This window comes from Anolis sagrei, chromosome 5 (genome assembly GCF_037176765.1).
Source record: "Anolis sagrei isolate rAnoSag1 chromosome 5, rAnoSag1.mat, whole genome shotgun sequence".
Classification (NCBI taxonomy): domain Eukaryota; kingdom Metazoa; phylum Chordata; class Lepidosauria; order Squamata; family Dactyloidae; genus Anolis; species Anolis sagrei.
This window is the reverse complement of record NC_090025.1, coordinates 14,929,582-14,947,992: the sequence shown is the minus strand read 5'-3', so window position 1 is coordinate 14,947,992 and position 18,411 is coordinate 14,929,582. Positions and strand designations below refer to the sequence as shown.

At 41.3% G+C, this 18,411-nt stretch overlaps 1 protein-coding gene across 1 annotated transcript in view; it reads right to left on the bottom strand.

The window, feature by feature from the left end:
• The window catches only part of FRAS1 (Fraser extracellular matrix complex subunit 1), a 447,582-nt gene that overhangs the window by 215,859 nt on the left and 213,312 nt on the right, over window positions 1-18,411 (bottom strand). Inside the window, exons 10-13 of the mRNA XM_067468571.1 lie at window positions 15,908-15,997; window positions 9,849-9,996; window positions 6,082-6,225; window positions 4,429-4,563 (exon numbers count right to left, since the gene is read on the bottom strand). Of these exons, the coding sequence (XP_067324672.1) occupies window positions 4,429-4,563; window positions 6,082-6,225; window positions 9,849-9,996; window positions 15,908-15,997 (517 nt within the window). The remainder of the gene's footprint in view (window positions 1-4,428; window positions 4,564-6,081; window positions 6,226-9,848; window positions 9,997-15,907; window positions 15,998-18,411) is intronic.

The following is an 18,411-nucleotide window of genomic DNA, read 5'->3' as shown; positions in this document are numbered from 1 at the left end:
AAGTCCACACTTTTCTAATATAATCCAGAAAACCAGGAAACATTAATCCAAGGCATGAGTATGCAATCATAAAATCCAAGAATCAAAACCATGAAACAAAAAACATTTAAGCATGAATCTTCCAAGCTAGGCTTCCATGAAACAAGAACGAGAACTTAACTTGATTCCAAATGATGCTTCATCTGGCTACATTTCACATACTTGAGACTTTTCTCCCCTCATTAAGCTATCCCAAGCACTCAGAAATTGGTTTCGCTTTAGTTGAGATTCCCTTATCTTTTTCGGTCAGAGCCTGTCAGAACGCCGAAGCCACTGTTCGGCTTGTCTGTTTTGACTAATCTCCTGCCCCCTATTTATTTGGAAATTTTTGGGGGGGAAGGCATAAAACAAATGCTCTTATGAAATGAAGTGGGCACCCCTTTCTAGAACTCCTAAATTCTCAAACATGGCTCTGTTATCAATATATGCCAAAATTCAGCCACAAACCCACATGAAGGATCTGCAAATGTCCAGAAAAGTATTTTCCATGGGAATCTCTTGGTCCTTCTGCACAGCTTTGTGGTCAACAGCTGGAGAAAGTTGATTTTATAGTCACACAAGATGACTTTGGCCCCTTCTACACTGCCATAAAATGCATCTTATTGAAGCAGATAATCCACATTATCTGCTTTGAACCGGGTTATATGAGTCTACACTGCCATATAAGCCAGTTTAAACCACATAATCTAAATTTGAAATGGCAGTGTAAAAGGGGCCTTAGAGATTCTTGAAGTAAAGATATTATCCAAATCTGCAAATAATCAACCTTATATACGTTAAACCTGCAAATGTAGAGGCCCAACTGTAAAGTGAAATCAGCACAACAATAAACTACTAAGGTGCATACATAACCAAACATAAGCATGACAACCTGTAACATCCTGTAAAGTGGAGAGAAAAATGTCAATCCGGAATTCTGAGTCCATACTGATCAGAATATAGAATTTTTTCTTCCTTTATTTTGGGAACTACAATTTCCAGAAACCTCCAGCCAGCTGCTATGATGGATTCTGAAAATTATAGTCTCGAAAAAATATTTCCAAGCTCTGATGATACAAGGTAAAATGATCCTTACTGTCTGACAGGATGTGTAGAGATGACTGTCATCTCGCTGGGCTGCAATAAGAGCATTTCCAGAAGTGATTATGCAGCAAATGATAACTTTCTGTTCACATAATAACAAGGTGGAGGATTGAGAACTAATTTTACTTTGATCTGTCCCCTTTGTTGTTTGTGCCTTAAACCAAACAATACGAGGGAAGTGGATAACAATCAAGTTACAAGCAAGTTCCGAAACTCAGCGCTTTCTCTGAGGGCTTTGGGTTTTTTGCAGGAAAAAACCAGTCAAGCAGAACTAAAGCAAATTGCTTGAACTCCCAGAAGAAAAAGCAGACGAAAATTTCCCAGCAACTTTTGCCTGTCGACATGCATGAGTGCAAATACGGATGAAATGCAAGATGAGTGAGCTGCAAAACCTGTAATAAGGTGAAATGAATAGCCATCTTGGATTCCACTAAGCAGGGAAGGAGGGCTCGCCAATTTGGAGATGCCAAGATTGCTGAGCAGAAGAATATGAAACACAAGAAATGTAGACTGAGCATCATGCCTGCTGCTCAGCCACATGGAAAAGACCGTCCTTTCAATATTAGCGGTTGCGTGACTTCAAGTCATTTCCAACTTGTAGGAACTCTAATGGCCAATGTATCAAAGAAGAATTTCTTCAGAGGGATTTCCTTTTGCCTCTCTCTGAGACTGAGAGAGTGTGACTTGTCCATGGTTAGCTAGTGAGTTTCCATGCCCAAGCAGGGATTAAACCAGGCTGCTAGGAATTGTGGGAGTTGAAGTCCACAACTCCTGGAAGACCAAAGTTTGTCCATGCCTGGATTAGAACCTGTTCTCTAAAGTCAAAGGCCAACACTCAAGCTACTGCACAAGTGGTTCCTAATTCTTTCTATATATAAGATTTATTTATTTATTGTATTTATATACCACTTTTCTCACCCCTGGGGGGGACTCAAAGCAGTTCACAGCATAATCCATGGCAAAATTCAATGCCTAACACTTATAAAAACATCACATATCAAATTAGCCACATATAAAAAAAGATGAAAACCATTAAAACTATAAACAGCAATCACAAACACAACATAAACATTTAAGTCTTTCACCAATCCTGATATAGTAAAGGTAAAGGTTTCCCCTGACATTGTCTAGTCATGACTGACTCTGGGAGTTGGTGCTCATCTCCATTTCAAAGTCAAAGTGCTGGCGTTGTCAGTAGACACCTACAAGGTCATGTGGACAGCATGACTGCATGGAGTGCGGTTACCTTCCCGCCAAAGCGATATGTTTTCAAACTGCTAGGTTGGCAGAAGCTGGGGTTAACAGCGGGAGCGTACCCCGCAATCCGGATTTGAACTGGTGACCTTTCGGTCAGCAAGTTTAGCAGCCCAGCGGTTTAACCCACTGTGCCAAGACAGAAAATTCCTAATAATTACCGCATTTATGAGTTCTCAGTTTTTCTCCATTGTGTTTAAAGTGTCATGCAAGGCTATGTTCCACTTATTTCATCTTCACAGTAATCTTGTGAAGTAGATCATTCTGAGACAGGGTAACTGACCATGGAGTGCTGTTACCTTCCCACCTATTGATCTTCTAAAATTTGCATGTTTTCAAACTGCTAGGTTTGCTGGGACCAATAATGGGAGCTCATCCCACTCACCAAATTCGAATCCCTAACCTTTCAATCTGCAAGTTCAACAGCTCAGCTGTTTAACTGCATTATACAAGTCTACATTGACCATAATGCAGTTTTATACTACACTATATGTCTATAGAGATGGAGCCATAGTCTCTTCAACAACTATGTATTATACAAGTTCAAACAAGAATCATAGAATCATAGAGTAAGAAGAGACCTAGTGGGCCATCCAGTCCAACCCCCTGGCAAGAAGCAGGAAAATTGCATTCAAAGCATCCCTAGCAGATGGTCATCCAGCCTCTGTTTAAAACCCTCCAAAGGAGGAACCTTCACCACACTCCAGAGCAGAGAGTTGCACTGATGAACAGCTCTCACAGTCAGGAAGTTCTTCGTCACATTCAAGTGAAATCTACTTTCCTGTTGTTTGAAGCTATTGTTCCACATCCTAGCCTCCGGGGCAGTAGAAGACAAGTTTGCTCTCTCTTCCTGATGACTTCCCCTCACATATTTATACTGGCCCTCATCATGTCTCCTCTCAGCCTTCTTTTCTGCAGGCTAAGCATGCCCAACTCTTGAAACCGCTCCTCATAGGGCTTGTTCTCCAGATCCTTGATCATTTTAGTTGCCCTCCTCTGGTTCTATAAAGAATTTGAATCCCAGTTTTCATCTCTCAAGGATGCAAGAATTAGATCATGGGGTTCCAAAAAGAAAGAACAAATGCTTGGAACGAAGAATGGTGACTTTTTCAAACAAGACAAAATGAACATGAACCTCTTTTACTAGACGATCGTCTTAAAAAATGAAGTGAAAGTTACACTCTCTTGCATCCACATTGCAAAATGCCTGCCAGAGTTTGAATTCTTTCCCTTCTTCATATTGGTGAATGTGATATGGCATTGGGCCACTGGTTTGCCTCTGGGCTATCCATTTCTCTTCTTCATTTTAAAAAACACAATACTCTACCCATCCCCTGACTCACTGCCTGTATGCTCAGCTCCCCTTACTTACATCAGTTCCTTTGCCAAAACACATCCTAAATTCCAGGGACACCACAATCATGGAAAGAGAATGAGTTATGTCTCTTCAAGCCCAAGCAATGTCCTCCGTTTGCAGGATGCATTCTAGCCAAAGAATTTATGTCTCCCTTGCAAATGGTAAGCTGAATCCATGGTTGAAATGTGGCCAATTAGGGCAAATATAACTTTTGCACAAGATTAGAAAATGACTGGAGCCAAAGAGGATGAATGATAGATGGTGAAAGCTGGATGAGCATGCATGCACATAATACAAACACACACACACACACAGTTCCTTATGGATAATACAGAAATATACACATGCACATGCACTGCATTTTTCTTTCTCATGACTAGTATATATATTATACTAGATATTCTATCTTTTCTCCCAGAATCAGAAGTCACTAGGATGGTTGAATATTTGAAAATTGTACAATATATCCCTTATCTGCCATCCTTTATCATGGACAAGTAGGGCTTAATTTAATGTGTCTAAGATTCTAATATACAGATATGTATATGTGCATGTGTGTGTTTTCATTGCGTTTCAACTGACCTATGATAGCTGTCTCCTGAGGAACTGTATTAAGGGGTCACGGCATTAGGAAGGTTAAGAACCACTGATGTAGAAGTAGAGTTTGCTTCAAATATCAGTAACAATAAAATTACCTGTACATTGAAGGGTGTCTTGGAAGTACCCTTCCCCACAGGAAGCCACACACTGTCCCTCCTTCAAAAGCAGTGAACCTTGGCATGAATCACACACAAACCCATTGTGGCAAGTAGAGCATGTTTCCTTGCAAGCTGTCAAAGACAGAGGGGAAAACAAACAGAGAGTCAAGGAATATCTTCTCAAATGTGAATCTGCAACTGCTGAACTTTGGGACAAAATCTTCCCATTGTGGATACCCAATCCTAACTTCCCTGATGTGACCTTCCAGATGTTCATTGGGAATTTAAAAAGAGATAGCGAAAGGAGAAAATCTGAGAAAAGGCTTTGAGCAGTGATTCAGCCAGTCAAGGCTGGTAATCCAAAAGCAAATACATTAATTTAGCATCAAAGCATGGGAAGTTTTTGTATTTAAACTCCTGTCTAACATGGTCACTTGGCATGCTGACTGGGAAATTCAGGGAGTTATGATGCAACTCTTCAAGGATCTGCCTATGTGATGTTTCTGTCAACCTGGCATCACTATGTTATCTCTCTTTCATTACACTTTCAATGTTTCGTGTATTGTCGAAGGTTTTAACAGCCAGAATCACTGGAGTTTTGAGCGGTTGAGAAAATGCTGCTAGAACATGGCCATGCAGTCCGGAAACCACACAATACTCCAATATGTTCAATGTATTGTTGAAGGGTTTCATGGCCAGAATCACTGGATTGTTGTAGGTTTTTTTGGGCTATATGGCCATGTTCTAGAGGCATTCTCTCCTGACGTTTCACCTGCATCTATGGCAAGCATCCTCAGATCACTACCTCTGAGGATGCTTGCCATAGATGAAGGCGAAACGTCAGGAGAGAATGCCTCTAGAACATGGCCATATAGCCCGAAAAAACCTACAACAACCCACTCCAATATGTTTCTTGTTGGTTATCGAGATTTGTGTTTGTTATTGCCCTTTTAATAACAAGGCATTGTTATTGCCCTTTTAATAACAAGGCATTCTCATTCAATCTTTTAACATATGACCATGGGATATTTTATGAGTATATGTTATTGTTATTCCTTTGAAACTTTAAAACATGTTTTATATTGTTTTATGTATTCTTTATTAGTTTGTTTTTTTAATTGGGAATATTTTTACATTCATTTTCAAAGCCACTTTAGTTCCCTCTCTGGCAGAAAAGTGGCATACAAATTCCATAAACCAACGAACACAGAAATTAATGAGTAAGTAATTGTGGCTTTTAATCCTCCCCGTTTTGAAATGCAGTGTGATCTGTCTTTTTGCAAACTACCTTGGGGATCTATGTAAGGACCATATCCTTTCGAATAAATGGAAATATGTATAGCATCACATTTCTTAGTTTCCTGGATACAAAACTCAAGTGTAGTGAGCACTTGTATTCTGAACAAGAATCAGAATGCAGGGAGCGATGTTATATCTAGTCCAGTATCGCCAACTCTGACTAGCAACAGATTTCTGGGATTTCAGGCAGCATTTTTTCCTAGTCTAACCAAGACGGTCCTGGTGCTCTCCCATCAAAATATCAAGCAGGTCTGGTCCTCCTTAGCTTTTGAAATCAGACAACATTGGGTGTCTTCATAGTGGCAAGTGGTGCACTTCAGCATTGGGGAGGAGGCTAGAAGCAGATGTTACCTAAGCAAAGGTTGGCATCCTCATAAAATCCTGATCCACAACTGGCTACACAGCGCCCATTCTGCAGCTTTTTCGTTGCATCACGGCAGGTGTCACAGCGATCAAAAGACTGGGAGCAGGTCAAGCAATCTGCCTGGCACTGACCTGTAATAGGAAAGAGAGTGTTCTGTTTCAGCATATGGAAGCAAATGATGTTAAAGAATGCATGTACATAGATACACATCCCTCAATGATAATATGAAGCCAAGCCAATCATGTTCTGCATTAACTGATGTTTACAAAGTCTGTTCTCTTGAGGTTCTTCAAACAGGTTTTCAATGAGCACTAGTTCTTCTATAAGACAGCTTATTTATTTTTTATTTATTGGCAGTACTTATATTCTGGCTTTCTCACCCTGAAGGGGACTCAGGATGCATCACAGAACATATATACAGCAAACATTCAATGCTAATTATACAATGACAAGACAGATAACAGATAGAGGTGTGTGTGTGTGTGTATAGGCTCTCCCATCTTTCAGCATCTTTGGAGGCTCTACTCGGTTCTGGCCACAGGGGGGTGCTGTCACTAAATCTCCATGCTTTCTTTGTCCGTACACTTTTCCCCAAAACGCCATGCCCAAAATGCCCCCGCGATTAATACAATTCCTATTCATCTACTCACTTTGCTGTTTTCAATCCGCTAGGTGGGTGGGGAACTGGGCTGAAGGTCAGGAGCTCACCTTGACCCGCCTTCAAACTGTGAACCTTTCAGTTGGCAAGATCTACTGCAGTTGCAGCTGGTGATTAACCTGCTGTGCTAAAGCCAGCTTAACAATAACAACAATTTTTGGTTTTTAGGCCTGTTTCTGGGATTCTGTGGAACACTTGATTCAGAAAATTGCATTGGATAGCTTGCATCAGCTCTGGTTGGATATGGTTTTCATGATTTTCTATGGTGAGCAGATAGTGGCTGGTAGATGCCATATGTTTTGTATCTCAAAAACTAGAGCTGACAGGGGAAAACTGGTGCCATCTTTGGAATTAGCAGGTCCAATGCAAACAGGTCTAACAACTGAGACACCAAAAGCGAATGAAGGAATGTTCAGAATATTTCTAAGGAAATTGTGTGAATGTGCATGTGCCCCTGTGTTTGTGTTGGTTGATATTGAAATTGTGTGAATGTGCATGTGCCCTTGTTTGTGTTGGTTAATATTGAAATACAATACAATCTAATTCATTGTTCCTCAACTAATATGGGGAAAGGCATTGAATTCTCCTTTGCTATTTGTGCTCCACATTTTGCAATGCATTCTCTTATCAAACATTTATATAAAAATTGCAGATATTCAGGGAAAATGCATATAAAATGCATATATAAAGGGAAGTTGGGCACAAAAGGGCACACATTGAGTGAAAAGTGCTTCCAAGAAACATATTTGTTGCTAATATATGCTTTTGAGTCAACTCCAATTTATGGCAAAAGACTCACAGGGTTTTCTTGGCACGATTCTTCTTTAGCTTAGAGAATAATCCTTTAGTGGTTTCCCACAGCTGAGTAGAAATTTGAACTCTCAGCCTGGACCAATATTCAAAATATTATACCATACTGATTGAGAGTAAATTATACAGTGCAGGAAATTGAATACAACAGTGTACATAAATGCAACTAGTCAATGTAAGAGAGCCTTTGATTCTCCTCCCCCTTTCTGACCTGGAAATCACTTCCCTCTGAAATGAGATATCTACATCATCTCTCCCATTATAAATCAAAGTAGATTCAGTGACAGCTAAGCCGAGTAGGGAATTCACTCAATAATAACAATTGTTGTTGTTCATTCGTTCAGTCGTCTCCGACTCTTTGTGACCTCATGGACCAGCCCACGCCAGAGCTCCCTGTCGGCCGTCACCACCCCCAGCTCCTTCAAGGTCAATCCAGTCACTTCAAGGATGCCATCCATCCATCTTGCCCTTGGTCGGCCCCTCTTCCTTTTGCCTTCCACTTTCCCCAGCATAATTGTCTTCTCTAGGCTTTGCTGTCTCCTCATGATGTGGCCAAAGTACTTCAACTTTGTCTCTAGTATCCTTCCCTCCAGTGAGCAGTCGGGCTTTATTTCTTGGAGGATGGACTGGTTGGATCTTCTCGCAGTCCAAGGCACTCTCAGCACTTTCCTCCAACACCACAGCTCAAAAGCATCTATCTTCCTTCGCTCAGCCTTCCCTAAGGTCCAGCTCTCACATCCGTAGGTGACTACAGGGAATACCATGGCTTTGACTAGGCAGATCTTTGTTGCCAGTCTGATGTCTCTACTCTTTACTATTTTATCGAGACTGGACATTGCTCTCCTCCCAAGAAGTAAGCGTCTTCTGATTTCCTGGCCACAGTCTGCATCTGCAGTAATCTTTGCGCCTAGAAATACAAAGTCTGTCATGGCCTCCACATTTTCTCCCTCTATTTTCCAGTTGTCAATCATTCTTGTTGCCATAATCTTGGTTTTTTTTATGTTTAGCTGCAACCCAGCTTTTGCGCTTTCTTCTTTCACCTTGATTAGAAGGCTCCTCAGCCCCTCCTCGCTTTCGGCCATCAGAGTGGTGTCATCTGCATATCTGAGGTTGTTAATGTTTCTTCCAGCAATTTTCACCCCAGCTTTGCATTAATCAATAACACTTTATTTATATTCCGCCCTATCTCCCCAGGGAGAATCAGGGCGGATCACAGTGCAAATACATGGCAAACATTCAATGCTGTTTTGGATAGACAGGACAGAGACAGACAGAACAGAAAGGAGGTATGTTGTGTCAACATCCAGCCTTCTGATGCCTTGGAGGTTGTGCTCAAATCTAGCCACAGGGACATGCTGACGCTCTATCCTCTACGACGAAGAACCATCAGGTCTCCCTCCTTCCTTTTGGTTGCCTGGCATTTTCCGATATTTTTCTTCATGATGTCGTAAAATACCCGCCCCCCCGCTGTTTTAGTGGGACCTAACCCCTCTACTTACAGTTCAAGCTGTTTTCGAACTGCTTAGGTCAATAGTAAGCTGAGCTGACAGTCAGGGGCTCATGCCAACCCAAGGCTTCAAACTGGCAACCTTTCAGTTGGTGGATCTTATCATTGCTGGTGATTTACCAGCTGTGCTAAAGCCTGGCCCTAGATTCAGCAAAGTAGCTCTCCAACATGCTGAATCCCCTTTCCAAAATAGGTTCAGCATTTTGGATAGAGTCTTTAAACTTTAAATAAACACCTATCCACCATCCAATTAACACAGTGATTCTCAACCTGTGGGTCCCCGGGTGCTTTGGCCTACAACACCCAGAAATCCCAGTCAATTTACCAGCTGTTAGGGTTTCTGGGAGTTGAAGGCCAAAACAACTGGCGACCCAAAGGTTGAGAACCAATGCATTAACATCAGAGCCATCACTGGATGGACTACATGGAGCTCCTCCACCACCTTGTTAAGCCTGCAAAAGTTGCATTCAGCACTCCTGACAGCCATTAGAAGGCAATGCAGAAACTCACAATGTGATGATAAAAGCCAGTTCTTGGAAATGCAATCCCAGGGAGATCGACCAAATTGCTAGTTTGTAAAGGGGTGGAAGACTCTTTGCTCGTTTCTTTTATCTACCCATTTTTAAAAGTCAATTTTAAAATGAATATTAAAGATTCTTTTCCAATGATTTCCAAACAGAAAATACCAGTTATAAGTTAAATTTATAAGCATTGTGTTTCTGAGATTTTAAGAAATGTAGTTTAGCAATCTGAAAGGGTTTAATGTTCATGCAAAATACCTGGTTTGCACCGAGGGCAGCATTCTCCTGGCACAGCTACAGCCACGCTGCCTGGGGGACACGTTGGGCAAGACTGAACGTAGCAAACCACTTCGGAGTCCCGGCATTCACATTCACGGCACAGGCCTTCCTTCCACTTTTCACCACTCTATAATTGAGAAAACATTCAAGGTCATTGAAGTGCTGTACCTTTTCAATGCTATTTATGGGTTGTCCTTCTATTCTTGATTGTGATCATGGTGTCTTCCCTGCCAGGCAAGTGTTGTATTGTATTCTGTACAGGATGGTAATTATGGTTGTCTGCCACCCCTTCATTTTGTTTGCTTGTGGATTTTTATCCTTCTCTGCCAAACCAAACTATAGATCCCAGGATTCCATAGCATCAAGTCATGGCAGTTAAAGTTGTGCCCAGTCCAATCCCCTGCCAGGTATGAAAAGCATAATCAAATCATCCCCGACAAATGGCCATACAACCTCTGTTTAAAAGCCTCCAAAGTGTTGGAGCATGCAAGGAATCAGTTAATATGTGTGTGTCAACTGTAAAATAAGATACATGAAGCTAATTGGTCGGGATATGCCCAGGGAGATAGCTGAGCCTGGGACTTTTGGATACTGTTACATTTTTCAGAGAGAAGCAAAAACGAAGCAGAAAAAGACAGAGTTTGGAGTGTGCTCTTGTTTAATTAGCTGCTGGACATTATGTGAGTTGATACAACTGATCACATTGTACATATCTTGTTCTGAACTACAAAGAGTAAAGTACTTGTTCTTAATTGTTCATCTGCATGGCATATTTTCTTTCTCTGGCAAGGCAATGTGTGGGCTGACCAAACGTGAACAAGTGGTTTAATGTAATGTTGAAGGATTACATCAAGGGAACCACTGACCGTATAGGGAAGCTGATGAGGAAACACAACCTACAAACTATCTACAGATCCACTAAAAAATGCTATGTTCAGCAAAGGACAAGAGGGATCATCTCACCTCTGCAGGAGTCTACCATATACCATGCAGCTGTGACCACCTTGATTAGCATTTGATGGCCTGGCAGTCAAGGCAGTAGCAAGCCACAACAAAAAACTGCCAGGCCATCAAATGCTAATCAAGGTGGTCAATTAAAACATTCACACCTAGCTCCAGAAGACAAGAGTTCTTTGTCCCACCCTGGTCATTCCACAGATATATAAACCCATTTTCCTAGTTCCAACAGACCTCACTACCTCTGAGGATGCTTGCCATAAATGCAGGTGAAACGTCAGGAGAGAATGCCTCTAGAATATGGCCGTATAGCCCGAAAAAACCTACAACAACCCAAAGTATGAACTGCTCTCCATACTTCAACCTCCTACCCTAGAAATGATTTCCACTGCTTTCACAAACAGAACAAAACGAACAAAATCCATCTAGTTGTAATGATAGGCATCCTTTTAGTGACACAGAATGATAGAGTCACAGAGTTGGAATGATCCACAAGGTCACCCAGTTCAACACAAGTGTACATTCAAGATACATCTTCTTTTGGTCATTGTGGAGGCTGGTATTCACTTCCTCACTTTGTGATGGCCAAAGACTCCTCCAGGACTCACTGTATTATTGCAACAGCCAGCTCGTCACAGCTATTCAATGGCTGGTGGAGAGGATAAAATACATAACCAGACATGGAATGAAGATATCATACACTAACATCTCATAGCCAGAAGCTTCTCCAATCTTGTATTGTCAAAGGCTTTCATGGCTGGAATCACTGGGTTGTTGTAGGCTTTTTCGGGCTATATGACCATGTTCTAGAGGCATTCTCTCCTGACGTTTCATCTGCATCTATGGCAAGCATCCTGACTACCTCTGAAGTTGCTTGCCATAGATGCAGGTGAAACGTCAGGAGCAAATGCCTCTAGAACATGGCCATATAGCCCGAAAAAACCAACAACAACCCAGTTCTCCAATCTTTCCCAGCTCTTCACTGGCCAGTGAATATGGAAAGAGGCGAGTCCTGAGAAACTAAGAGAGTGGTGAGAAGGACACTATAGCATAGTTCTCTCCCCTTTTCACTATAATTGGTGCTTTGGGATCTCAGCCAATGTGTGAATGTTATTTTACTACCCAAGCGCAGACAGATTTCAGAACTGTCCTTCCCTTGCAGGGAAACACTTCATAAGCTCTCCTTGACAAATAGTTAAATTGGCCTTGTCTTGTAGCTTTGAGAAGGAAACCGCCCGACCTGTCTCCGAAGGCTTTGATGCAAGCTTGGATGTTGCAGTTCAGACAAAATTGATCTTTTTCCCCCTTGCTTGTATTGATTACACTGTTAGGAGCCATTCAGTTGTACAAATGCAGTAGGTAATATCATCATTCATTTGCCAGAATAAGGGTAGCCTTCCAAATTACAATAAAGCAGCAAATGTCTGGGAGGAAGGGAGCCATAAAATTTATTGAATAAGGTAATCTCATTCTAATAAGGCCAGCTATCAAAAAAGCATTTCAAAGTAGTTTTGTAACATTCTGGCTGTGCCTTTCTGATGAACACTTGGCCTCTCCATTCTTCTCTATGGTCAATGTACATTGAGACTGGATCAGTACCTACTGGTTGGATTACAACAGCTCTTGGACAGGAAACAAACTATGGACCTTTTGCTCATATGTTAAACATTATTGCATATTTGGCTATCTTGGACCTGTACCTCATGTTTCTTGATGTTCTTTTTGTGCCGTCAGGAAAGTTGACAGAAGAACATAATAGTTCTTGTAATTGCTGTGAGTTTTCCAGGATGTATGGCCATGTTCCAGAAGCATTCTCTCCTGACGTTTCACCCACATCTATGGCAGGCCTCCTCAGAGGTTGTGAGGTCTGTTGCAAACTAGATAAGTGGGGTTTAAATCTGTGGAATGTCAAGGGTGGGAGAAAGAATTCTTGTCTGCTTGAGGCAAGTGTGAATGTTGCAATTGGCCACCTTGATCAGCGTTTAATGGCCTTGTGCTTCAACGGCTGGCTGATTGCTGCCTGAGGGAATCCTTTGTTGGGAGGTATTAGTTGGCCCTGATTGATTGTCATCTCATTTTGAGTATTGCTCTTTATTTATTGATTGATTGATTTATTATTTAAAATATTTATATTTTGCCCTTCTCACCCCAAAGGGGACTCAGGGCAGAGCACAACATATATACAACAAACACTCAACATTGGAACATAAAATAAACTATAAATATACATAAACATGAAAATCACTTATCTCCACTTTAAAAATAATTATTTACCGTCATGATTTTAGACAAGAATCAAGAATCAATCAGGGCCAGGTAACACCTCCCAACAAAGGATTCCCCCAGGCAGCAATCAACCATGCTTGGAAGCTTCAAGAGCATTAAATGCTGATCAAGGTGGTCAATTGCAACATTCACACATGTCTCAAGCAGACAACAGTTCTTTCTCCCACCCTGGACATTCCATAGATATATAAACCTCACTTGCCCAGTTTCCAACAGACCTCACAACCTCTGATGATACCTGTAATAGATGTGGATGAAACGTCAGGAGAGAATGCTTCTGGAACATGGCCAGACAGCATGGAAAACTCACAGCAACCCAGTGATTCCAGCCATGGAAGCCTTTGACAACACATAATAGTTCTCAGCTCTTCACTTCCAACTTATTACCAGGAATAGAAACCTCAAACTCATCTTCTGCTAATTTAGTATTTTGGACATAATCCAGACATGAGAAATTGGAGTTTAGCCATATTAAAACATGTACATTTTCTGAAATTTGTAAATAAGTGGTCCACATAAACCTCACTTTCCATTCCCACCCTCAAAATGTAGAGGGTGGTAGGACTGGACCGCTGGGAATTCAAGAGAGGCGATGGGATTATTGAGAATGCTCCCAATCCCCTGTTTCATGGGAGAGAGCTTCCAGGAGGAAGGGGCACCTGAGCAGGACTTAGTGCTCATTCATCCGGAGGAAACTAAATGGGAAAGCAAAGCCCCCGACATTTCTCACAGCTCACAAAAGTAAGGCAAGCACATAATGCCAAGAGTGAATCCCTTAAGCATTCTGACAGCTGTAGTTCTAAAAAGATTTTTCTAAGCTCTACGACAGACAGATAATAATGATCTAGCTGCCAGTGTGGGGAGAGAGAGAGAGAGACTGATACAGAGACTGAAAAGTTTCCAGCACGGTCTAGCCAATGGATCCATCTGTTGGGACATGGTGCCCACAAAGACTATCCATAGTGTCCTCCCAGGTGAATTGCTTCCTTCTACATAGGCTTGCTCAACAAATTTGAAACTAAAACCAAACCTCAGCCAAATAAGTCCTTTCTTGTTTCGATGACTAAATGGACCACCTGTAGCAGAACTTCTTAAACTTTTTCCATTTGTGATCCCTTTCAGCTAAATAATATTTTTTTGCAAGCCCAGGAATATGAGTATATAAAATAGGTATAAAAATCAAACCTTTACTGATGATAAATCAGCATTTGCAGTGCTTGCTAACTTTCCTTTTTATGAAGTACAGCTATAGTAATTTGTGTAAACATTGCATGTTGCTGTTAACAGATTCGTGTAAATGTCTAGATAGCACTCAGAAACCTTTTACTGTTGCCGAAGTTTTTGCAACCCCAAAATTGAGCAAAGGGGACTCCATTTGGGGTCAGGGCTCACAGTTTAGGAAGCAATGTTCTATAGCAGTGGTTCCCAACCTTTTTTTGACCAAGGACCACTTGACCAGGAACCACTCTCCAACATTAGTACCAAAAGGGTTACAAATGAGTTTTTGGTCAACTTTAGATTACATTTGGTTATTTGGGGTGCTGATTCATATGATAGACCACATCAGCTCTACTTTCTGATACAGAACATTTGCCATCTGCTTGCCCACAGGAAACCATATTTAATAAGCCTCTACACTATAAGAGGGTTTCGTGAGACCAGTTGCTCTCGTTGCAACAGTGTAGTAATAGTGAGGCCGCGGACCATATTTTAATTATTGTGGACCACAGGTGGTCCACAGACAACAGGTTGGGAACCACTGTTCTATAGCAATTATTTTGTGATGAATCGCCCCATTTTGAACTGGCGGCAAAATTCCTCCAAACATGTCCGCAACATAAAGAACAGCACGGGAACTTTTAGCAAAACCAAAAAGCAGATTCCCAAAGCTAAACACCTAGCTAAACACCTGTCACCTAGCTAAACAGGTGACAGCTTTCACTAAGTTTTATGCAACCTATATATCCGTGGTTCCCAACCTTTGAGCCTCCAGATGTTTTGGACTTCAACTCCCACAAATCCTAACAGCTGGTAAGATGGCTGGGATTTCTGAGAGGTGAAGTCCAAAACATCTGGAGGCCAAAAGGTTAGGAACCACTGCTATATATGCTTATCTATCCAATAAAGTTTACTTATATGCAAGAGTGTGTAAAACTACAACATGGTCTAGTTTGATGCTATAAAGGGCCGAAAGTCCGGGTGGGAGAAATAATTCTTGTCAGTTGGAGGTAGGTGTGGATGTTTCAATTGGCCACCTTGATTAGCATTTAATGGCCTAGCAGTTTTCAAGGTGTGCCTTCTTACTGACTGAGTTTGGAACTGGAATAATGGATGAGGAGATTGGATTGTGATTTTACTGATGAGACGTGACGGATTAGTTATTGGATGTATTGATGTTTGTTCATTTACTGATGTATTGTTGTATTGTTTTAACTGCTTTAGTGATTGTTTAGATGCTAATGCTATGCACTTGTATATTGTCCTGTTGTAAACCGCACTGAGTCGCCTACGGGCTGAGATAGTGTGGTATACAAATAAAGTAAGTAAATAAATAAATAAATAATAAATACTGCCTGGGGGAATCCTTTCTTGAGCGGTGTTTCACTGTCCCTGATTGTTTCTTGTCTGGAGTTCCCCTGTTTTTGAATGTTGTTCTTTATTTACTGTTATGATTTTAAAGTTTTTTTTTAATTTCAGCATGGTTTGTACTTACACAAGTCCATTTACAGAGCAGCTCCTCTCCATCCTTATCCACCCTAAAAGTTTTACACGTTCCACATTATCTGGGTACTTACATCTTTGGTATGTTCTTTGTAAACACAGGGCCCACTTCTTGAAATGCATTCAGGACAGCACTTGCCTTCTAAATGAACCAATTCTTCATCCTGCAAAGAAAAGAACAAACTTAGAAAGATTACACAGAATTAGCATTTTTTTTTCCAGATGATACTGGCAGAGGAAGATAGTGGGAGGCTAGCCTATTTTTTAATCAGAATGCAGTCTTTGGGATTCTATTTCTCTTTTATCATTCCTACAGCCCATTCCATCACTCTTAGCTCTTTTCCAAAAGATATGTGTTTTTAAATACCATTGTGAAGGTAGAACTAAACCCCACAATCTACACTTGAAGAGCCATAATTCTGAAAGTAGGCTGCCTCAAGACAAAGGGCGTCTGAATCCATTTTCGTAGATGGAATCTCATTCAAGTAGTTATGAGAATTAGTTGGCTTGATTAATGTACAGTAGATATCACCTTTCCTCCAGAACAGTGTTTCTCAACCTTCCTAATGCTGCAACTCCTTAATACAGTTCCTTATGTTGTGGTGACCCCCAACTATAATTTATTTTTGTTGCTACTGCCTAACTGTAATTTTGCTACTCTTATGAATCATAATGTAAATATCTGATATGTAGGATATATTTTCAGTCACTTGACCAAATTTGGCACAAATACCTGATACACCCAAATTTGAATACTGGTGGGGTTGGGGGGGGTTGATTTTGTCATTGGGGAGTTGTAGTTGTTGGGATTTATAGTTAACCTACAATCAAAGAACATTCTGAGCTCCACCAACAATGGAATTGAACCAAACTTGGCACACCGAACTCTCCTGATCAATAGAAAATACTGGAAGGATGTGGAGTGCATTGACCTTGAGTTTTGGAGTTGTAGTTCGCCTACATCCAGAGAGCACTGTGGACTCAAACAATGATGGATCTGAACCAAACTTGGCATGAATCCTCAATAGGCCCAAATGAGAACACTGGCAGAGTTTGGGGGGAAATAGATCTTGACATTCAGAAATTGTAGCATGCTGGGATTTATAGTTCACCTACCATCAAAGAGGATTCTGAACCCCACCAACAATAGAACTGGGCCAAACTTCCCACACATTAACCCCCATGACCAACAGAAAATACTGTCTTTTCTAATGGTCTTTGGTGACCCTTCCGACACCCCCTTGTGACTCTCCCAGATGTCCCATGTAATATTTTAAGCAACACAAATATCCCTACATAGAGTCATAGAATCATAGAGTTGGAAGAAACCTCATGGGCCATCCAGTCAACAACCTGCCAAGAAGCAGGAATATTGCATTCAAAGCACCCCTTTCTTGTAGTTTGAAGCCATTGTTCCGTGTCCTAGTCTCCAGGACAGCGGAAAACAAGTTGCTCCCTCCTCCCTGTAACTTCCTCTCACATATTTATACATCACTACCATATCTCATCTCAGCCTTCTCTTCTTCAGGCTAAACATGCCCAGCTCTTTAAGCCACTCATCATAGGGCTTGTTCTCCAGACCCTTGATCATTTTAGTCATCCTCCTCTGGACACATTCCAGCTTGTCAATATCTCTCTTCAATTGTGGTGCCCAGAATTGGACACAATATTCCAGGTGTGGTCTAACCAAGGCAGAATAGAGGGGTAGCATTACTTCCCTAGATCTACAAAGGAAATCTATCACGTACAAAGTTGCGTACACATGGGTTTATACAATTCACACATACTTTTGAACTCTGATCTGTACATGGCAACTGCACTAGCTTTCTAGCCCAATTTTATGTTACAGGAACCATATTGCAACCCATGGAACTGGATGTGGGAGAAAACGTAATCCAGTTGCAACCTCTCACTTATGTCATGAACATAAAAAGAGCAAGTAGATACCTAAGCGAATTGACATGGCCTTCATAGAAAGGAGAAACTTTAGACAAGGTTGACCATTTCTGCACAGCATGTTTCCAAAACACAATAATCCAACCATATGCCTTCCAGATATGCTAGACTGCAACCTCCATCATCCTCAGACATCATGCCTGGAGATTCTGGTACAAAATTGTAGGTTAACTGTGGAAGCGTCTATTTTAAAACCTTGTGACAATGAAAGAGCCTTTGTCCCGCTATGTGCAGTTAACATTCCAGCTGTCTGCTTTTACCTAGCCAGGCATGCACAAGTACACCCTACATTTAAAAAGGAGGGACAAATATGTATGGGGCAAGGCAATCACTGCCAAATAAAAGCATCCATCTCTGCCAAGATTCCAGGCTGGGGAGTATCATTGGAGATAACTGCCCAGCTCACAATGAGACAGGAGGGGCAGGGCTGGAGCAACTGAAAAGAAAGTCACGTCAACAGCGTACAAAGTAGTTGGATTCTCTTGCAATTCTTGCAGTAATAATTATATCCTGAAAATAAAAGGTAGGAAAAATGCTTGCTCTATACTACTCCCACCCACCAACCCCGGGACATTTTGATTATCATTTGGGTGCATCTACACTGTAGAATTAATGTAGTTTG